The sequence below is a fragment of the Ursus americanus genome, chromosome 7 (genome assembly GCF_024610735.1).
Source record: "Ursus americanus isolate L20-20 chromosome 7, mUrsAme1.1.p, whole genome shotgun sequence".
In the NCBI taxonomy this organism is placed as follows: domain Eukaryota; kingdom Metazoa; phylum Chordata; class Mammalia; order Carnivora; family Ursidae; genus Ursus; species Ursus americanus.
In genome coordinates, this window is record NC_142133.1 from 5775444 (window position 1) to 5798915 (window position 23472).

The window sequence follows — 23472 nt, forward strand, 5'->3', positions numbered from 1 at the left end:
TCTCTTCTGTGAATGTGGAAGTTCCCACTTCATGTCCGGGTCCCTCCTTAGGCCCACCATGGACCCGTCAGCCACAGGGGGTCTTCAAGAAAGTGTGGCAATTTTGTTCACCTTTAAAATACATTCCTAACTTTAAAATACATTACCAATGCTTATTGAAATTTGATATTTCAACTCCTACATGGTTTGCAGCAATATCATTTCAGCCCTATATCTGGGAAAGAGACTTTGATAGTAGAACTAAGTGACCCTGCTCACTGTAGCTTCACGTACTGGGGCTTGCCCCAAGTTAAAAGTTACGTATCCCCTGTTTCTTTGAAGGCTCCCCTCCTCTCAAATTTTCTGTAGGGAGCCTGCTTACTCAGTAAGCCCAAGGGGAGGATCCCAGGCTTACAGTGATGCTTGACAGATGTCAAATTTTAATTTAATATTATATCAGGATGCAAAAATCCCCGTAAGTCACGGCATGTATTGTCCAAATGGCCTAGGCTGTTTCCTTTATTTTTCGTTTACAACGCAAAAACAAACAAGTAAAACTTGACTTGGACAAACACTGACTATTGTATCATAAGTTCGAAAACACTACAATTTCCTTGCAGGGGTCTGACAGGCGATTCCTTGCCAAGGTTATAAAGTCCGATTGGAACTTTCCCTAGAAGCTAGGTTTGCCCTGGGGGACACCAACGCTCGAGGACTCCATTGCGGAGCGGAGAGATCTCGCACCCCCCCACCCCGCCCCGGCCCCCCATTTGTGGCTGTCAGAAGCGACTTCTACCGAATAGGTGGTGGCTTGTGGGGGTCCCAGGGCTACGCTCCGCTTCCTTAGACTGCATTTTGTTTTATTCTTTTAGATCACAGTTTGCGTAATAAAATTAAGAGGGTCCCATTACTTCCTTTCCCCTAAGCACTGCCCTGTAAGGTCTTTCAAACTGTCGTTTGAACGCCCACAGCGGCTTTCAGAAGTCAAATCAGCATTGCTTTTCTATGGAAAAGAAAAATGGAAAGAGATTAAAAAAAAAAAAAAGGCAAAGGGAGGAGAAGAGGTAAATGGAATAAGGCGGAGAAAAAAGCGGGGAGATTGGGGACCGAAAAGGACACGGGAGAGGGAGATAGGGGTGCGGGACAGCGAAGAGGTGAACGCCGAGTCACCCTCACAGGTCATTGGGTACACAAGAGCAAGAGGGAGCAGCTCAGGAAAAACAGGGTGCAAATCGCTCCCCACCTTCCAGGCCTCCTTCCCGCTCCACCGCAGGAGCGCCGACTTGGAGCTCGGCGCCGCCCGCCCGCCTTTGTCACCGGCTCGGTGCGCGGCCGCGGGCTCCCGCGGTGGGCTTTGTTCTGGCGGAGCAGGGCAGGACCCCTTCGCACCGCCGCATCCCCGCCCTCCCCGAGCTGGGGACGGTGGGGGTGGGGACGGGGAGTGAGGGAAGGGGACCAGAGGAGCAGCAGCGGGCGCCTCCGAGCCTGGGATTTCTTTCCTTCGCTCCTTTCCGTAATTGAGCTGTTGTTCTCCCTTCGGGAGGGGGCCAGGGCTGCGCGGGAGGAGGGAGAGCGGGAAAGGAGGCGCCCGTTCTCAACCCGAAGCAAGGGCGAGGTGCAGCTCTCCCAGCCCGCGGCCGCGGATTTGTATGGTATGCATGTATGCATGGATGGATGGAGACATGCATGTATGCATGAGGAGAACCATTGAATTGGATCCCACGTTCTAGGTTTCTAGCTGAGGGTCTGGGAGCTGCAGGGCACCTCAGGTCGGTGCTTGGTTATCTCCTAAGATCTGCTCTCGAGGTGTTTGGGGGCCGCGGGTGGGCGCTGTGGACGCGCCCTGGGTCCGGGGACTGCCCACGGAGAGCGCGCAGATCCCTGTGGCGGAGGCCTGTGGCGGGGGACAAAGAGGCAGACACTGGGAGCAAACAGAGGACAGGCGCGCACATGCACCCACGCGCGCGCCCCACCCAGAGTCCCTCCCCATGAGCCCCCGCGCCTCGATGCTCAGGGCTTTGCGTCTGGAAAGTTCGCTCCTTTCAGAGCTGGCTCCCTTCTCTCACCATTGCATTTAGCAAACGGCGTTTGAACGTGTGTCACCCTCTCCCCAGCCACCCCCAAAGGTGTGGGCAGATTGCAAGAGTTACTGCTCTGTTATTGTTTGTCAAACAGGCCCTTTCTCTTGGGAGAGGGGCGAGGGGCATGTGGCGAATCCCGGGCCAGGATTACATTAATCAAAGCATTATTTCCCCAGAGAAGTGGAGCACAAATGAGAGTAAATCCTAATAAAATTGGATCGCGGAGAAATGGTACGCTTTAAGTAATCTGTACTGTCTGATAAAAATCTCACATTTATAAGATGTGGGTCTTTTAAAAAAAAATTCGCACACCTCTGGCCTTCACTTGGCTGCTGGGTCCCAATCAGGACGCGGGACAGTTACTATCCAAAGCTCAGCTGAACTTCTGGAATGAGAAAGGGACGTGGACATCCCAGAGTTCGAGGTTTCACAAAGTCAGGTTTACTCCAAAGGCACTTTTGACCCTGGGCGCCCCCGTGATGTGTGTGCAGAGTCCCTGGGACGGATCAAGCCCCCCCCCCCATCGGTAGCCTGTGAGGACTCGAACTCTGTACCTCTGGGAGCGTAGCCCCTACTCTCCTCCTCCAGCGATGCTGCAGGGTGGGCAAGTCCCCGGGGGTGGGGGGCGCGGAGCCCCGCCGAGCGGGAAGGCGGGCGCGGCCCTCGAGCTGGGCAGGGGCGGGCGCGGCGCCGGCAGCCGATTCCCGGGTCTCCCCAGCCCAGGACCCGCTGCATCCGCGCTCGGCCAGGGAAGGGGCGTGCATTTGAGGGAGACTGTTGGGGAAGCCGAAGGCGCAGCTCGCGGGCCAGACTTCTGGTACTTTCGGGTCGTCCCAGCCAGGAAGCAGGGCTCGAACTTGATCCGCCTTCATTCCCGAGTGGTAGGAAACTTTGCGAGGCTTTGTGCGGCTGTGCGAGGAGAGAAAAGAAAGGCTCCCCCTCCCAATTCCAGAGTAAGGACTGAGTCAAGCCAAGCCAACCAGCCAGGTGGCAGACTCCCCCTGCCAGCTCGCGACCTCCTCCAGCCGCGGAGACCGGAGAGCGGGCTGCGACGCCCCGCGGCCTCTCGTTGGTGACCAGCATGCAAACACTGACTCAGTCCCGCGGCGGGTGAGCCCGGGCCTCCGGACTCCGCCCGACCCCTTCCCGAGGCGCGGGGGAAACCCGCTTCTGTCGGGGTCCTCCGCCCGGCCCCTCCTCCGCGCGGGGAGGCTGGCTGCGGGCCCCCCCCTTTCCCCGGGGCGCCAACGTGCGGCGCCCCCTGCAGGTCAGCGTCGGGAGGAGCCTGCGCGCCTCTCGCGGGGGCGCCGGGGCCGCGTGGGTTCCCCGCGCTACCCACGGCCACGCCCACCCGCGCACGCACACGCGGCGCCGACACCTCCTTCGAATGCCCGCTCCCCGCCGCGGAGGGGCGGCGCGGTACGGCGCGGCGGGGCGGGGCGGGGCGGGGCGGGGCGGGAGGAGGGAGCGAGGGCACGGAGGGAGGCGCGGGGAGGGAGGCGGCGGCGACACCCCTCGCGGCCTGCTCCCGCCCCTTCTCCGGTTCGCGCCGGGCAGCCCCCGCTCGTGCCGGCGGCCGCGCGCCCCATTCAGGGCCCGCGGGCTCCGGAGCCCCGAGAGCGGCAGCGGTGCGCTCGCGGGGGGCAGTGCCGGGCCGAGCCGCCTCACCTCTGGCGAGCGCGCCTCGGAGGGGCTGCTTCCTCAGCAGTCCGGGGAGCGGAGCGGCTTGGAGCGGTGTGCAAGTGTGTGCGTGTGCGAGGGCGTGCGTGTGAGTGCGGCGCGCGCGCAGGGCAGGGCAGGAGGCGGTACGGGATGCTCCGGTGCAAGCGTAACCTTTCAGCCTTGAGATCTAAATCTGCAAGCCAGGAGTTCACCACCAGCCCCCCCTCCCCAACACACACCCCATCTCTGCACGTGCGTCTCCTCCTTTTGCCTTCCTCCCGGCTGCTTCCCAAAGAGATCCCTCTTGTGGTCCGGGGATATTCATGGACGCCCCGACTCACGTGAGCGAGGGTAAGACTGAAAGGGACAATGTTCGCTGAGAAATGCCACCGAGAGCATTTCCGTCACCCAGCCTGCTCTGAAGCCTGGATTTTACTCACCGGGAAGCCACGGTGCAGGGCTTGCGTATCTGCTTCTTCTCTGTCTTGGCCTTAAAAACTGCTTGAAGGTTGTTTTTATTTTTGGACCCTTAGGGAGGAGGTAGCAATCAATTGAAAATCACTTTCTGGCTGTCTCTTTAGCTGACTTGTCCTGCTCCTGTTGTGTGCCGCCGCCCTCAGCCCCTTTCCAGTTCACTGGCTCCTTTCCAGTGGTGGGCAATTTTGGGGGGAAGTGAAGACACCCACACCTTTTCAGTTCTGAAATAATGACTCCCCTTTCTTCCAGTCTGTGATTTCCATAATTTCATACAAAACAGGGCTGTCAGTTATCTCTCATTAGAGAAGAGAAAAGCAGACTAGCAGAAGAAAACTTGGGCCAGATGCAATCCCTCCTTCTTAAAACATAAACCAGTCCCATCCGGATTGTTCAACTCTCAAAGGGAAGGCAGGGCCCAGAGAATTCAGAAAAAGGCTAAATATTCTCTCCATTACTGAGAATATGAACCCAACTGCCAAACTGTATTTTTAATAGTGTGAGATTCAGAGGACCCTAAAGAGAAACTTTATAAATATTTTTAGTTGTCCTCTTTTTGCCCTCATGTTTGCATCTGAGGATTGTCAGTAATTTGGAGATATCAGTGGCACATTTTTTTTATTTCTAGGATTTATTAATATTAGATGTTTTTCCTATTAGCCACAATTCTTTATAAGACTTTATAAGACCTCCTGTCCTGGAGAAAGGCTGTAAGTAAAATTTACAGATGCTCACCTCAAGAGAACTGACCAGCTACTATCTTGATAGAATTTCAGTTACTCCTTTTCATGGGATAATTTATAGATGGCTAAATTTTAATAAAGAACGTTAATGGTGAGATGTTAATGTTTTAACGAGATGAGTTTTTGTTTTTGGAAAATCAGAATTTAGCTTTTCTTTGAATTATTTATCAAGCTGTTTGCCCATAGGCTTTCCTAAGAGAAGGGGAAGGTGCAGGGGAGGGTATCACTAATTTATTTAAAGCTTATGTTGACATACGATTATACAACTAGCCTTTTGGAAAACAGTAAATATCTAAACCATGTCTATAAACATCCACCTTTGGGACTGTGAAAAAAGGAAAACCTAATTACTTCCATAGAAAACAGCACTCAGTTAACAGTTAACTAAAATATTGTTTGGCAATCCTTAGAAGCTCCTCCTCCTTCTTCAGTATAGTACCCTTTGGTAATATACACATATTTATACATGATGTAAATATACATATGCACATGGGTAGATGTTTATGTACATAACATAACAACATATATACATACCCCAACTGAATACATTTGCATATAACATGTCCATGTGTAATACAGCAAACTTCTACGATTAACAATACATTCTACAACAGATAGTCTTAAAATAGCTGGGAGAGCGAGGGAATCGTATTCCTATTGAAAAAATGTTCAAAATTTATTTTGAAATCAGAATTGTGCTAACTGTGGCTGACACCACAGAAATCAGTAAATAATACATGCATAGTATTAATATTTTAAGCACACCTCATTTAAAAGTATTACTAACTTAAATAACTTGTTTTATGTAGAGTAAAAAGCCATCGTACTTCAGAAGGCACATTTAAAAAAGAAATATCCTATCCAAATTCAGGTATTTTTTCCCCCTGCAAATTAAATACTGTTGTTTTAGAACCAAAATTAAATTCTGGATGCAATGAAAAAGAGCATTAATTTTATTTTCCATTCTACTGTAAAGAAAACATTTTTAAGTATTTTAATTTTATGGGCCTTTATATCATCAAAGGACTTTCAGTAGTCTAGTTATAATTCAGAGTGTAAATAGGAAATTTGAAACATATATTTATACTTGAAATGATTTGTATAACATGGGATGACATGTTACCTATTTGCTTCTTGTTAGATAATATTCTGAATCTTGGCATTTTCAAAGTTTTTTTTTTTTTTCTTAAATATTAGAATTACAGTTAAAATGAATACATTGGCAAGAATCCAAATACACTTTTGTGCCGGGCAAATGTAAAGAAATGTTATACCCGAATGTTATGCTTTAAAAGCTATTTGTCCTAATTAGTAAAGGAGTCAAAACGATAAAGTTTTGAGGCTTTCGTGAAGACCATGATAGGAGGAGCTTTCTCACATAATGAGAGTTGCTTTTACTGATACCATAAAATATTATTTTGGTTTTTCTATGTTTATTTAAATGTATATTTCTTTCCTGAAAAACGTATTTATGGTGGTGTTCCCATGTGTAATTTGTTACTTATTTCAGAGAGAGTATTTCAAAGACTGATAACTCCTCAGTGGTATCTAAATATTAGTGGTGAGATTGTGAAAACAAAAATCAGTTTAGCAAGCTGCTTTTCCGGGTTTGTTTCTTAATCTCTTTATTAAAAAGTTTGAAGTCAGAATGATGGAAATATCACAAGTGAAAATTTTTAAAAAGGAATATTGCTTGGAAAGAGGTAAAAAGACATTTTGCTCTAGATGGAGTTTTGAAATCAACTGCAAAAAGAAGTTTATCTTCTATTTTAGAAAGTTTTCTGTGTGATGGTATGGCATGACATGCGTAGACACAGGCTACGTAATGATTTAAAAATGCGCAACATTCATTCAAAAATTTGGACCAAGAGTCATTCACTACCAAAATGTACAAGAATCTTTTCTGTTGATTTAATTAATGAAGTGGGTAAAGGACTATTTTAGTAGGCTCAAGTTACACATATAGAAAGATTTGTCAGAATAAATACTTTGGCATTCTGTGGCCTAACAGCAGACAAAACGATAATATAGCAAATAAAACACCCCAGAATGTAGGCATCCAAGATTCAATTTTATTAAAAAATTTGGCAGTTAAAGAAAAGAAGGAAAAATGCGTATTAAACTCTAAAATGTTGACAGATCTCAAGTTTCATATCCAACGAGGCTCTTAGGAAACAGCTAGAATGTTGGTGGACTACAAATTATTCTGTCAAACCATTTTTCCTAGCGGATTACCTTTTCAATCCCCTCAAATTTAAACTCCTAACTTCATAGACTAATCATTTTCTCTCTCCCTCCCTCCTTTCCCTCTCATTCTCCTTCCCAAGCCTGTAAGCATTTGGGTGAGGCTAATTCAGTAAAGGCTCAGAGAGACACCCGAGAGGGATTGCAGGTAGTCAGCTTCAATGTTTAGACATTACCAATGACACACACCGAGGGGACTTGTATCTGTGCTCTCTCAAAACATTTATTTATTTTTTTTCCTCATCCAACTACCAGCGTCTCTTAAAGAGAGAACCAGGCGAGGTCTACCGAAGGCAAAATAAATCAGAGTTGAATTAATTATCTGGAGAATTCAGGCTGCTCTCTCTTCTGCCTAGCTATTAAGAAAAAAAAAAGAGAGGAGACATAGCGAAATTTCAACAATCTAGATTGGCTATCTGTAGTGATTAAATTTGTAAGATTGCAGCTAATTCTGTGAGATACTGCTTGATTCTTCATTCTACCAATGTAATGAGAGATGAAACACACACCTGAATGGATCTCCGGTTGAGATATTTACCAGATTTAAATAAAAAGTGTTGAGGGGCCTGACTTGCCAGGTTTGGCTGAGTACATTGATTGGATAATTGTTCACCTTTCTACTTAGCCCCATGAGAGGAGACACACACACATATTATAAAATACTTTAAATTAATGTTAAATAGTCCAACTGGGATTGCTAAAGTTATTTACATCTAGCAATGGATTAAAATGTTAGCATTATACATGTAATGAACTAGAATCTTTGTCTCCTCGTCTGCTCTGACCTGGAAACATTTGCTGAACACATTTTCAAGGGTCTTGTAGGGAGGGCAATTTTCTCAGTGTAATTTGAAAGGTGGTTTCCTTTTACTTTCTTACTTTACTTTTTTGGGGGGAGATGGGGGACAAAAATCGAGAAAATACGAGAGGGCAATGTTAATGTATTGTAGGTGGTAATTAGGCCCACAGACTATTTTAAAGTAGTCTTTGGTAGAGCAGGCTAAGATTATGAATATAATTTAGGTTTGATCTAAAGAACATTAATAAACATTAATTACTGGTAATTTAAAAAAAAGATACCTAGTTGCAAATATGATTTTAAAAATAGCACCTAACAATCTCTATTAATAAGCTTTGCTTTTTCAAAAATTTCCGGAAAATTATGTCACTACATTTTGCATTCATGTAATTAAACACGCTGAAGTATTGTTCTCACACATAAAGCATGAATACTCCAAGAACAAATAAAAATGTAGGCTAGCTAAAAATAAAATAGTGCTGATTTCATATTTGGTGTAACTTCAGGAGGGAGTGGCCAGGTAAAAATTATGGGCTAGGTAGGAATGCTTTATATTTATTCATAAAGTTTTATTGCCCTGACCAAAATGATATTCTCTGGATTACTCCTAGAAAAATGAGATCAGCTTTTGAAATTTTTAATGATTCCTATTTCTAGATGCACTTAGAGAGAGGGAAATACTTAATAGCTTTCAGGTTTGCTTGCACGGAAATTAAACATAAAGATTTAGCGAGTGAATGGGGTTTAATAGCTGGGCAGTTAGACCTAGGATTGTACTTTTGTTGTGTACAGCTATTAGTCATCCTACCCTGTTTTGTTCCCTTGAGCCTCAAGAACTTACATAATGTGAAATTATTACAGAATCACTCATTATTCCTCACCTCGGACCCTTTTCAATGAAGTGAGGCTACCCACTAAAGATTTATGGCAAAACAGGATGATGAACTTATTATGAGGGAGCTCTCCTGTCATAAGAATTTACAAGATTTTTGGGAAATAATACCTATAGGGACATTTATTTTGCTTCTTTCCTTTCTCAGGTAAGAGTTAGGGCCCAGTGCTCCATGTTGGCCGTGGATCACGGTGGAGGCTGTTGCGAGGTGGGCATGTAATTTCTTTATCTTTCACCTGCAAATTACACACATTATTTTGCAGCTCAAAATAAGCATTCCCAATGAGTTGCATTCAGTAAATGTCTTTCACGGCATTAGTACAGAACTGAGGTACAAAAGAATATTAATCTAATACATTCCAAAATTCAAATACTTGTGATTAATAAGCATTATTATCTATAAATAAGGCCCTAATGATACTTTGGCAGTGTTGTAAACACAAGAATCAGAAGCAATTATTGTCATTATTGTTCAGCAAGTACTTCCCATGAATACCAAATGGGTTTTGCTGTCCAGCTACTTGGCAAGAAAGGTTCCTATAAAGAAACAGATGTTGGCCTATCAGGACTGGCTACTATTAACGGCCCTTCGCCCAAAATGCAGGGTCCTTAGAGAAAGAAAAAAAAAAAAAAGAAAGAAAACCTCAAGACACCACAACAGTTTTGTCGTGATTTTTAAAAAATGCCCTTTTATAATAAATATAAAAGCATCTTGAAAATAATGCTGTTTTCCAATACTGACTTTGGTGAATTCGATGCATTAGCAACCATTGTGCTAGCCGGATGTAAAGGTCTCATTTGTGAGGCTCTAGACCCAGTGGGATGAGGTGCCCTTGAAGTAAAATCAGTGGACAACAAAAAATAAATGGCCACAACATGAATGACCCTTCAAAGAGCATAGGCGTGGCCATGTTTCTCTTTCCCCTTCCTCAGGTTACATAAGCTCATTCCCTCACTCTTCTCTGTTAACCAGGCCTAGCTCCAACACCGTGCGTGTGTGTGTGTGTGTGTGTGTGTGTGTCGGGGGGGCGGGGGGGCTGCTGCAGTGCAAGTTAAAACAAATTCCTCACGCTCACGGAGGAGTCCACACAGGCCCCTTGTCATACATTTCACTCTGCACTCTGGGTCCTATAAGCCAACGCAGGACCAGCTTTGGCTGTGCCAAGGAGCTGATTTTAGCTTGCAGTCTTACTAAATTCAATGGCACTGGGTAACAGTGAGATTAGTTTTTGTGGAGAAGAAAAAAAAGTTCTGTATACATTTCCCCAAGTGTAGATGCATTAAGCATTGAATATAGATTTATTGTCTATTTTAAAGTTTTCCTGTGCCAAGCCGTAGGCTTTAAAGATGTTAATAGGTCTGCACAGCGGGGGTTGAGAAAGCATAGAGTTGGTTCCCCATGGCACTGGAGAAACTTCAGGAAGAGTGGGGTGGCCGTGGGGTAGGTGATGTTGCCAAGAAGCGACGTGTTTGTCAACCATTGTCGCTGGCTCTCAGTTGTAGCGTGTTTGTGGAGAATGCACGATGGGATGGGGCGCTAACGCCCTGGAGGTGAGTGGGAGGGTTTTGTGTGGACTCTCCTCTCCCCCAAGCCCCCAACAGACACCTCTTTATCAAGTTCGATGGGATTTTCCCTTCTTGCCCTCAGGAAACTGAGACAAGGGATTCCACCACCCTCACAATAAACTGGATGGAGAACCAGGGAGAGTGTCAACCTGTGAGATTTTTCTCTGGCTCCTACTGAGAATGTTCTTGCCGCCCTTAGTCCTTAGCCTGGACTTTTGTTGTGGGAGGAAGGTTGCCATGCTCAGGGATGCAGGTGGCTGGACTCCAAAGCCACTGTTGACAGGAGGCCCTGGGCACTGTGTCCTCTCTTCTATTTTCAACTGCTCTAAATGGGCTGGAGGGAGAACAGTCCACCAGAATTCAGCAGCCTGTGCTCACCCTCTGAGAGAGCAGCCGTAATAATAATGACCCAATTTTACTAAGGACTCGACACGCGCCTAACGTGTGTTGTCCTACTTAAGCCTCTAAGTGCCTGTTTGTATTCAGGTTTGACAGAGGAGCTGAGGGAGGCATGTGGGGGTGGGGGTTGCTAAATCATCTGCCCAGGGTCACGTGCTGGTGGTACCCCGTTTTGGTCCTGTCTCTTAGAGAGAGTGTTTGTAACAGCAGTGCCTTACTGCTGTCCAAATTCTGGGGGACCCTGCTGCTTTCTCCCCTTCTTGGAGTAGCCCAGATGTCCCCACTGGCAAAGCGGTCCCATAACATTTGTGAGTGCAGCTGACACCCCCCCCCCCCCGGATCATATCGAAACAAGGCTGGAGAAGGCTCTTAAGGCCTCCTAACACAACATGGCCACACTCAGCCACATCTCCCAGCCCTGTGTGGTATGGGAACAGAATAAGGCTCAGCCTATTAACCTGGAATGATTATCATCATTTGGTTTGGATGGTCCTTTTCCACCGACTTATGATGAGGGTCTCAGAAAGTGCATGTGTGTCTATCTGTAAATTCCCGCACTGGATATACAGAGAGCGATGTGTCAGTTTCTCGGTATATGAACACCCCGGGGAAGAAAGTAACCCTCTGTTGGGAAGCACCGTACTCAAACACGAAGTTGACTCTGACTCTGGAGATTGTCTCTGCTTCCAGGCTGACGGAAGAGCCCATCGGGCTGCTTTGGCTGGTCTGTTCCTCACTGGGCACAGCTCACGACACCTTCACAGGGACTGAGTGGATGCCTTGCAGCCACAAAGCCTCCTAACTGGCCTTGGCATCGTTTGGGAGACGGTGGAGCTGTTTCAGACGAGCCCGGAATAAATCAGGGGGGCTGGACTCTGTGCCACCCCCCCCCCCCAAGGGAGTGCTGTGAATCTGGGCATTATTCCCTGTTACACTGACCAGGGAGCGGAGTGTGCAAATGCTGGTTCCTGGCAGGAGGGACATGCGAACTTTCGCGTGGGATCTAAGAGGAAATGCAGTCAGCTGTGGAACTTTGAGAAAGCCCGGTGCTCTACTCACAGCAACAGTGACATAAAGGTTGGAAAAAAACCCTCGATAATGATTTCGTCCTAAATGAAATCTTCACTGCTGCCACTGGCCCCCCAAAGGGCAAAATGCTATCTGGAAAGGTCAGAGTGAAAAGGTTACTTGGCTTTTGGAAAATGACTTTCGCCAATTAATTAATTAGCTATTAATTAGTTAATATTCTGCCTCATTCCAAGAAAGAATTTGACGCAATTCATAAAAATACATGACAGGCGGAAGCTAGGGTCGAAAAAATGAGCTAGGGGAAAGGCAGCCTACACTAGTGCATACCCTCAAATTCCGTGCTCTGCCTAGAGACGCCAGAAAGTCACAGAAAATGACACGAGATCGCGTTTGCTTTCTCCATAGCAAAAAAAAAAAAAAAAAAAAAAAAGAAAAGAAAAATTTAAAAAAGCCTTTATAATAATAAGCTATCAATCTATGTTAACTTTTATTTGAAAAGACACTGCTTTCAAGATGAACTATCAATTACATATGACTAGGATATATTTCCTAAACATCTTCGCTATATTTAACCTCAAAGACGGTGTTCTGAGAGGAATTTACTACGATCGCTTTTGTATTCAAAACAAAAAAGCGAATCTTGAGTCCATTCGAAATTTATAGTGGAGAAGTAGCATTATGATGCTCTTTGGCAACTTCTAATGTTAGCAATTGGCATTTTCCTTCCTGTATTTACTTCTCATAAGATAATTTGACAGTTTGCAAAATATAGATCATGTCTGCTTCTTCCCAGTGAGTCCCAGGAAATCAGTGAATGGTACATGTTTTTACTGTTTCTCCTTCTTCTTCCTCCTCCTCCTCCTCTTCCTCCTCCTTCTCCTCCACTACTACTACCCCTTCTCCTTCTCCTCCTCCTCCTCCTCCTCCTCGTCCTCCTCCTCCTTCTTCTTCTGTTGTTTAGGCAGTCAAGAGGGAGATAGTAAAAAGAGCTCAGTGAAGTTCCTTAGATTTAGGGGTATCTCAATTGAGCACTAAGCCAACAACTAGTTTAGTGATTTGGTTGCCTCATGTAACTCTTTTGCTCTCTGATTTCTCATCTGTTAAACCAGGGTAAGGGATTTAGTTGGTCTTTAGCTGCCTTTTCTAGTCATGAAATTCTGTTGTTTTGAATTTTCTGTCATCTAGAGAATCCATTAATGTAAGCATGATTTTTAAATATCTAGTTATATTTCAATTGCTATAGAACTTGCATGTAAAGAAGAATACAGGGCATTCTATTATGTGGTGTAAATCAATAAAATGAAAATGTATCCATTGACGACGTTTGTATTTTCACCTATTACAGAGCTGTGCCATCTCTTTGAATACAATACACTTTTATGCCCCATTAAAGCATGCTTGACATAGCTTTCAACTACTTGCAAATGCTGAGAAGTTGAAAAACATAACATTTACAAAAGATACATCTGGTGCATATTTATATGACTTGGAATAAGGAATCATTTAAATACTGCTGAGCCATCTCCATATTAGGAGAAAAGATATTCCATGTCCATATGTGAAATCGGTAGTAAAAAACATGTAGGTTTAAATTTCTCTTATACATTTTTTTTTTACTTGACCCATGGTAAAAATATGGAAATATTGATTAGGGCTTAATTCATCTATTTGAGTTGCTGCAATTGCTTTTCCCTTGAATTTATAGATTGCATCATTAAATCTAGTTTATATTCTAGAGGAGACGAGTTTGGAAAGGGGTTAAAAGTAGCACTTTCTACTTAAAAAAGTTGCTTCTTCAGGTGCAGGAATTCTTTTTTTTTTTTAAGATTTTATTATTTATTTATTTATTTATTTATTCGACAGAGATAGAGACAGCCAGCGAGAGAGGGAACACAAGCAGGAGGAGTGGGAGAGGAAGAAGCAGGGTCCCAGCAGAGGAGCCTGATGTGGGGCTCGATCCCAGAACGCAGGGATCACGCCCTGAGCTGAAGGCAGACGCTTAACCGCTGTGCCACCCAGGCGCCCCCAGGTGCAGGAATTCTTAATCTGGGGATCATGGACAAGTTCAACATCCGGAGATAAACTTCAGGGCTCCCTGAACCTCCTGAATTTATATGCAAACATTTGTGTGTGTATACATGCATATGATTTTTCTTTCCCCTGGTAAAAGCGTAACTCACAATTGTATCTTAAAGAGGTTTATGATCCTGGTGTAGTGGAAAGACTTAAGTCCTAAGAAAGACTTGGGGTTACCTCTTACTAGTTGTTTACCCTACCTTCTGTAGCCACCTGTCTTCTGCAGGTCTTATCTGTAAAATAAAAGGGTTGCACTAGATAATCTCAGATGCCCTTTTGCGCGCTGCAGCCCTAAGTGGGAGACTTACCACCATCTACCCAAACACTTAAGCTCTAACGCCACTGGCATTTGTTCTACCCCGTGAATTTATTTTTAGGTTGTTACCGTGGAGTTTCTGGGTGGAGCAAAGGTGAGTTATGCTGAGCAGTATGCAGGGCTGTGTACATTATCAAGTTGGGAAAAAAGAACACCTCAATTGTGCAGCTTTTCTAGAATGCCATGTGGTACAGCATATGAAATATAACTTGTACCTTCCAGTTCACACACACTTTAATTAATGTTATGGGCTGTGCTTTCAACGAAGAGAAGTGAGAAAACCAAGGTTAAGGACGCTCTGTTCTTTACTATGTAGAAGGAAAAAAGAGACAGCTATGTAAATTAAGGATTTCATATCTCCTTGTCAATTTCTTATCTGTTGTCAGTTTGAATGATTTCTAAATCAGAAGAATGCTGAAGATCTGTTTTCCCATCAATTTTGAGCCTAAGGAATTTGGAGCTGGAGTTCTGAGCCAGGAAACAGTCCTGTTTTGAATTCAGAGGCTCTACTGCTGAGCACAGATGCCAGGCTGATGATAAATTCCAAAAGGTTCAGCTTGAAATTTCAACCCCAGAGGTCAGAGAGGATTCTTGGAGTGGGCAAAGGAAGTAGCAGGGAATCTGCAGTTGTAGCACTTGGGAGAAGAGCAGCTCAGCAGGCTTGGGGGACATGGCCAGCTAGGAGAGACCCACCTTTCCTAAGTGGAATACTGCAGTGGGCCCTGCTGGCCTCAGGCTAGAAGGCGTCTCTACATTTTTATATATTTGACTTGGTGCATCTCCAACATCTAGAAGGCTTTCTAGATTTCTCACTTTACAGTTAGTTATTATGGTGTTTCACAGGCCAAACCTCCAAAACTGATGTGATCTATTGTGCAAAATTTCTTAATTTGAGAGGTATTGATTGGACGGATTCTCCCACGTTATTATTTTTTTGAGTCCTTAAGATCAGTCATGTCAGTGTGGCAGCTGTGTGTGTGGACTGACTCCACAGGCACACCACAAACCAGATTCCAACCTCGGAGGCAAGCTCGGACTCCCACCTTTCTATCCTTTTCTCTTTCCCCAGATATTTTTCTCTATTGCAGATCTATTAAAACTCTTTCGATATAACAAGAAATGATAACTTTTTCTGAGTTCAAAGCGCCATGGAGGCTATTTTTCAGGGAGGATGGCTTGAAAATGTCCTGTAGAACGGAGATGGCTGAGTCATGAACTTCGTATGAAGTCTGATTTAGCTCCTATGTATTATAATGTATCCTGATGACACTGGGAAACCGGAGTTTTATTTATTATTAATTCGTATTTAGAATGGTTGACAGAACTTTTCACGACCCACTGAAATAAAAAAAAAGACACGATTAAGGATTGAAATATCACAAACCAAATTTCGACGGGGAAGGAAACAAAAATACGTTTTTGTTTTTTGTTTTTTTCTAAAGGACCATAACTCTAATGCTCCAAAGCATTGTTGAAACCAGAAGTACATCCTGCACTGAATGATTCCTTAAGCAATTAAGTGATTGATCGGCCTCTTATGGTTATTTACCTCGGTGGGAAGATGCGTTGACTCACCCTGAGTACCAGGCAACCCCAGGAGGTGGGAGGGAGGTCAGAGTAAATTTGGCTAATGATGTTGTGTTTTCATCTTTGGAAGGAAGGGAAATAAAAGACTGGTGCTTACTCCTGATGCCATTGTGTCTCCACTGCAAGAGATCTGAATGACTGAAGCTGTCCTGACCGAGAGCTCTGTGTTCTGTCCTCTCTGCTTTTCCTGACTGTCCCCAGCCCGGTGCAGCAACTCCGTGGTTTGGTAAATGATGCTTGCGTTTTCTACCTAGGAATATTCTCCAGGGAGCCTCTTTGAGCATATCGGTAAAGCAACCACAATAAAACTGAATGGCATGCCATTGATAACATTAGCTGGTTTAGGTTAAACTGTAACTCATTCAGCCAATAACATGCCTGTTTATTTCATGTTCATAGACACAGGGTAAATAGTATTTTACTTCAGTGTCATAAGGACCTTGGGAGATGAAATGAAGTGTGTCCAAAGCACCTGAGGAAAAGCTGCCTTACAGGTCAAAAGTATCCTTCCCTTCACAGTGACTCAATGTTGCTGTGCAGCGGGAGGTCACGTAAGACATCCCATGAAATGGAAAGTGATAGAGAAACAAACAAAAAAAGATCTCTGGCACTCTTTTGCCACGGACTTTTTCAAGTCCCTTCCCCGAGGTCCTGGTATTCCTACTGTAATTAACATACGTGATTTTGATTCAGAAACACCATTGGTTTATCATGATATATATTTTTTTCAGTTGGATAATATCATTCAGGGGGGATGTAATTCCATCTCGGAGAAGTTATGATTTGCAGAGTTGAGAACTGAAATCCTTCAACTCGGGTTTCTTAGACTGGTGTCCACCTAGAGAATATTTTCTTATGTCTCTTGAACTTTTATATTCATTTCATTAATTAATTATTTGTGTGAATCACAGGGCAGTTTTTTCTCACTCCCCTCCCAGTTTTATTGAGAAATAATTGAGATGCATCCTTGTCTAAGTTTAAGGCATACAGCATGATGGTTTGATTTACGTATATTGTAAAATGATTACCACAATAGCTTCAGCCAACATCCATCTTCTCATAGAGATACAATAAAAAAGAAAAGAAAGTAAAAAGGAAAAAAACTTTTTTTTTTTCTCTTTGCGCTGAGAACGCTTAGGGTTTACTCTCTTAACTTTCTTATAAACCATGCAGCTGTGTTAATTGTAGTCGTCTTGTGCATTACAGCCCGGGTACTTGTTTATCTTATAATCGGAAGTTTGCGCCTTTTGACCACCTCATCCCAAGCCCCCCACCCCCACCCCTGCCTCGTGTAACCACAAGCCTGATCTCTTTTTCTATGAGGGCTTTTTTTTTTTTTTTCTTTTCCTTTTAGATTCCCCATGTAAGGGAGATCGTAGAGTATTTGTCTTTCTCTGTCTGACTTCTTTCGCTTAGTATAATGCCCTTAGGGTCCATCCGTGTTGTCACAAGTGGTAGGATTTCCTCGATTTTTTTATGGCTGAATAATACTCCATCATGTATATATCCCAGAATTTCTTTACGCATTCATCCATCGACAGACACAAGATGTTACCATGTCTTGACTATTGTAAATAATGCTGCTGTGAACATGGATGGGGGTGCAGATATCTTTTTGAATTAATGTTTTTGTTTCCTTTGGATATATTCTCAGAAATGGAATTGCTGGTAGTTCTATTTTTAATTTTTTGAGGATGCTCCGTACTGTTTTCCATAGTGGCTGCACCAATTTACAATCCTACCAGCAGTGCACCGAGAGGTTCCCTTTTTTCCACATCAGTGCTAGCATTTGTCACCTGTTGTCATTTAGATGATGGCCATTCTAACGAGCATGAGGTGATATCTCCTCATGGTTTTATTTTGCATTTCCCTAATGACTAGCGATATTGAGCATTTTTTATGTACTTTTTGGCCTCTTACATATCTTCTTTGGAGGAATGTCTGTTCAGGTCCTTTGCCCATTTAAAAAATTGGGTTATTTTTTGTTTTGTTTTGTTTTTTGCTTTTGCTATTGGGTCGTATGAGTTCTTTATATATTGTGGCTATTAACCCTTTATCAGATATGTGGTTTATCAACATTTTCCCCCATTCTGTAGCTTGTCTTTTCACTTTGTTTTGGTTTCTTTTGCTGTGCAGAAGCTTTTTAGTTTGATGTCATCCCACTTATTTATTTTTGATTTTGCTATTTGTGCTTTTGGTGTTATATACCAAAAATCATTACCATGACCCATGTCAAGGAGCTTTGTTTTCCTTTAGGAATTTCATGGTTTCAGGTCTTACATTTATGTTTTTAACTCATTTGGAGTGAATTTTCATGGGTGGCATAAAATATGGGTCCAGTTTCATTACTTGTGAATATCTGCTTTCTCTGGCAGCATTTGTTGAAGAGACTGTCTTTTTTCCATTGAGTATTCTTGGCTTTCTTGTCAAATTTTAGTTGACTGTATATGTTTGGGTTTGTTTCTGGGCTCTCGATTCTGTTCTATTGGTCTATTTTTTTTTTATGACAGTACCATACTGTTTTGATGACTGTAGCTCTATAGTATAGCTTGAAATTAGGGAGTGTTATGCCTCCTGTATTGTTCTCCTTTCTCAGATTTTTTTTTTTTTTTTTTGGCTATCTGGGATTTTTCATGGTTCCATATAAATTTTAGGAGTGCTTTTTCTACTTCTGTAAAAAAAAAATGCCATTAGAATCTTGATAGGGATTGCATTGTATCTATAGATGGCTTTTGGTAGTATTGACATTTTAACAATATTAATTTTTCCAATCCATGAGCACAAGATACCTTTTTATTTATTTGTGTCTTTGATTTCTTTCATCCATGTCTAACAGTTTTCAGAGTAGAGATATTTCACCTCCTCAATTAAATTTACTCCCAAGTATTTTATTGTTTTTAATGTTTTTGTAAATGGGATTGATTTCTTTATTTCTCTTTCAGAAAATTCATTGTCGGTGAATAGAAATGCTACAGATTTTTGTATGTTAATTTTATATCCTGCAACTTTACTGAATTCATTGATTAGATCTAACAGTTTTTTGATTGACACTAGGATTTTCTGTATATAAAATTATGTCATCTGTAAATACAGAGAATTTTATTTCTTTCTTTCCAATTCTAATACCTTTTATTTCTTTTTCTTGCCTAAGTACTCTGGGAATTTGAGCAGGAGTAGAGGGAGTGGGCACTTGTATTATTGTTTCTCATCTGAGATGAAAAGCTTTCGGTATTTCACAATTGAGTGTGATGTTAGTTGTGGGCTTGTCATATATCGCTTTCAATATATTGAGAGATGTTTCTTTTATACCTAATTTGTTAAGAGTTTTTATCATGAATGGATGTTGAATTTTGTCAAATGCTTTTTTTTGCATCTATTAACATGATCGTATGATTCTTTTCTTTCATTTTATTAATGTGATGGATTGCATTGATTGATTTATGTATGTTGCACCATTCTTGTATCCTAGAGATAAATCCTACTTGATCATGGTGAAGGTGCTGCTGAATTCTGTTTCCTAGTATTTTATTGAGAATTTTGCATTTGTATTCATCAAGGATATCGGCCTGTAATTTTCTTTTGTAGTAGTGTCCTTTTCTGGTTTTGGAATTAGAATCATGCTGGCCTCCTAAAATGAATTGGGGATTGTTCCCTCCTTTTTGATTTTTTTGGAAAAGACTGAGAAATATTGGTGTCTCAAAAATTGAGTTTTGTAATTGGTCTATTCAGATTTCCTATTTCTCTTGATTCAGTCTTGGTAAGTGTATGTTTCTAAGACTTTTCCCATTTCTTCTAGGTTGTTTAGTTTGTTGGCATATAGTTGTTCATAGTAGCTTATGATCCTTTGAATTTCTGTGCTATCATTTGTAATGTCTCCTTTTTCATTTATGATTTTGTTTATTTGGGTCTTTTCTCTCTTCTTCTTGGTCAGTCTAGCTAAGGACTTGCCAATTTTCTTTATCTTCTCAAAGAACAAAGTTTTAGTTTGGTAATCTTTTCTTTTCTTTTTTTTTTAAAGATTTTATTTATTTATGTGACAGAGAGACAGCCAGTGAGAGAGGGAACACAGCAGGGGGAGTGGGAGAGGAAGAAGCAGGCTCATAGCGGAGGAGCCTGATGTGGAACTCGATCCCGGAATGCCGGGATCACGCCCTGAGCCGAAGGCAGACGCTTAACGACTGCGCTACCCAGGCGCCCCTAGTTTGGTAATCTTTTCTATTGCTTCTTTTTTTCTCTATTTTATTTATTTCTGCTATAATCTTTATTATTTCCTGTCTTTTGCTAACTTTGGGCTTAGTTTGTTTTTCTTTTTCTAGTTTCTTAAGGCATAGAATTCGGTTATTTATTTGGGATCTTTCTTGTTTCTTATTGTAGGTGTTTCTTGCTATGAACTTGGCTCTTACAAGGCTTTTGCTGCACCCCACAAGTTCTGATATGTTGTGCTTCCATTTTCATTTGCCTCAAGAAACTTTTATTTCCCCTTTAGGTCTTTTTTGATCCATTGGCTGATCAGGAGAGTGTTGTTTAGTGTCCCTGTGTTCATAAATTTTCTAGTTCTCCTCTTGTTCTTGGTTTCTAGTTTTACGGCGTTGTAGTAAGAGGAGATAGTTTGTACGATTTCCATCTTCTTGCATTTGCTAAGATTTGTCTTGTGGCCTAACACATGGTCATCCTAGAAAATGTTTCATATGAGATTGAGAAGAATGTGTATTGTGCTGTTGTTGGTTAGAATGTTCTGTATACGGGGCGCCTGGGTGGCGCAGTCATTGGGCATCTGCCTTCGGCTCAGGGCGTGATACCAGCGATCTGGGATGGAGCCCCATGTCAGGCTTCTCCACTGGGAGCCTGCTTCTTTCTCTCCCACTCCCCTGCTTGTGTTCCCTCTCTCGCTGGCTGTCTCTCTCTGTCAAATAAATAAATAAATAAAATCTTTAAAAAAAAAAAAAAAAGAATGTTCTGTATATGTCCCTTAGGTCCATTTGGTCTGTAGTGTTGCTCAAATCCTCTGTCTCCTTATTGATTCTCTGTCTTGACGATCTAGCTATCGATGAGAGTGGGGTATTAAAGTCTTCAACTATTATTGTATTACTGTTTATTTCTACCTTTAATTCTGTTAGTTTTGCTTTATATATTTAGGTGTTCCTATGTTGGGTGCATAAATATTTATAATTTTTATATCTTCTTGATGTATTGACCCCTTCATCATTATGTAGTGACCTTCTTTGTCTCTTTTTGCCATTTGTAGTTTAAAACATTGTCTTCTATAAGTATAGCTACCCCACTTTTTTTTTTGGTGACGTTATTTGAAATGTCTTTTCTATCTCTTCAATCTCCCTCTAGTTGAAGGCTAAAGTGAGTCTCTTGTAGGCAGCATATTGTTAGCTCTTGTTTCTTTTTATCCTTTAAGCCATTCTATACCTTTTAATTTCAATGCCTTTTAATTTCATCTATTTGTATTTAAAGTAATTACAGCTGATGTTTGAACAATGCAGGGTTTAGGGACATTGACCCCCTGCACAGCTGAAAATCAGAGAATAATTTTTGAAATTTCCAAATTTTGGGGCACCTGGTGGCTCAGTTGGTTAAGTGTCTGCCTTCAGCTTGGGTCATGATCTCAGGGTCCTGGGGTGGAGTCCCACATTGGGCTCCATGATCAGTGAAGAGTCTGTTTCTCCCTCTCCCTCTGCTGTTACCTGTGCTTGTGCTCTTTCTTTCAAATAAATAAATAAATTTTTAAAAAGAGAAACTCCCAAACTTTATGTACTAATAGCCTACTATTGCCCAGAAGCCTTACTGATAACTTAAAGAGTTGATTAACACATACTTCCTATGTATATGTATTATGTAGTGTATTCTTAGCGTAAAGTAAGCTAGAGAAAAGAAAATGTAATTAAGAAAATCATGAGGAAGAGGTACTGTACTGTATTTATTGAAAAAAAATTGTGTATAAATGGACCCTTGCAGTTCAAACCTATGTTGGTCAAGGGTCAACTGTATTGATAGGTAAAGACTTACTATTGCCATTTTGTTAATTATTTTCTGGGTGTTTTGTAGATCCGTTGTTCCTTGTTCCTTATCCTGCCGTCTTATTCGTGTTTTGATGTCTTTTGGTCTCATGCTGTGACTTCTTTATTGTGTTCTTCTGTGTAGTCACTACAGGATTTTCCTAGTGGTTACATGATGCTCACACATAATACCTTAAACTTATAACACCATTTATTTATTTATTTATTTATTTATTTATTTATTTATTTGACAGAGAGACAGCCAGTGAGAGAGGGAACACAAGCAGGGGGAGTGGGAGAGGAAGAAGCAGGCTCCCAACAGAGGAGCCTGATGTGGGACTCGATCCCAGAACGCCGGGATCACGCCCTGAGCCGAAGGCAGACGCTCAACGACTGAGCCACCCAAGTGCCCCATAACACCTTATTTTAAACTCATAACAACTTAGGGGTGCCTGGGTGGCTGTTTGTTAAGCATCCAACTCTTGGTTTCAGCTCAGGTCATGATCTCAGGATCATGAGATTGAGCCCCGTGTCAGGGCTCATGCTCTCTCTCTCTCTAATAAGGAAATAAATAAATCTTAAAAAAACCCTCATGACAACTTAATTTTAATGGAATTAGTAAACTTCACAGTTTTATTTTTCCTCTTCCTCACATTTTAGGTTATTGCTGTCATAATTTATGTGTTTTTTTCATATTATATAACTATTAACAGATTATTGTAGTTATGGTGACTTTTACTATTCATTTTTTTCAAACTTTTAACCTACAGTTTTTTTTTAGTGGGGGAAGGGCAGAGGGAGAAGGAGATACAGAATCTTAAGCAGACTCCATGCCTAGTGTGGAGCCCTATGTAGGGCTTGATCTCACAACCCTGAGATCATGACATGAGCTGAAATCAGGAGTTGGACGCTTAACCGACTGAGCCACCCAGGTGCCCCAACCTACAGTTGTAAGTGAATAATGCACCACTATTACCATATTGTAGACTCTAGCTATGACTATATATTTACCATTACAGTGATATTTACAATACCTTTTTAATGTTTTATGTTGTTAACTAGAGTTCTTTCACTTCCACTCAAAGAACTCCCTTTGGTATTTATTGTAATGCAGGTTTGGTGGTGATGAATTCCCTTAGCTTTTGTTTGTTTAAAAATGTCTTTATCTCTCTTCTGTTTCTAAAGAACACCTTTACCTGGCATTAAATTCCTGGTTGTCAGTTATTTTCTTTCAGTATTTTGAATGTCATCCCGTTCTGTCCTGGCCTGAAAAGTTTCTGTTGAGAAATCCACTGACAGTCTAATGGGGGTTTCCTTGTATGTAACCTCTCTCTCTTCTTTGTTGCTCTTAAAATTCTTTTTCGTTTTTGACTTTTGACAATTTACTTATAACATGTCTTGCTGTAGCCCTATTATGTTCAACCTACTTGGGATCCTTTGGGCCTCATGGATCTGGATGTCCATTTCTCTCCCCAGGTCTGGGAAGTTTTTAGCCATATGGGACATTATTGTGTCCCATAATTCATGTAGGCTTTCTTTACTTTTTTTTATTTTTATTTTTTTAAACTTTTTGCTCCTCTAATGGGTAATAGCCAATGTCTTATCCTCCAGGTCACTGAT

The 23472-nt window shown here is 42.3% G+C and overlaps 1 protein-coding gene across 1 annotated transcript; it reads right to left on the reverse strand.

Annotated features, from left to right (window-relative positions):
- Positions 1–469: 469 nt before the first annotated feature.
- On the reverse strand, positions 470–23349 carry LOC123776047 (uncharacterized). Its single transcript, XM_087863396.1, has 5 exons — positions 23280–23349; positions 4163–4250; positions 4064–4079; positions 2615–3909; positions 470–2445 (listed from the first exon to the last, which is right to left on the reverse strand). The coding sequence occupies exons 1-4, from the start codon at positions 23347–23349 to the stop codon at positions 2929–2931; spliced, it is 1155 nt and encodes a 384-aa protein (XP_087719522.1). The 3' UTR covers positions 470–2445; positions 2615–2928.
- Between the last annotated feature and the right edge of the window lie 123 nt (positions 23350–23472).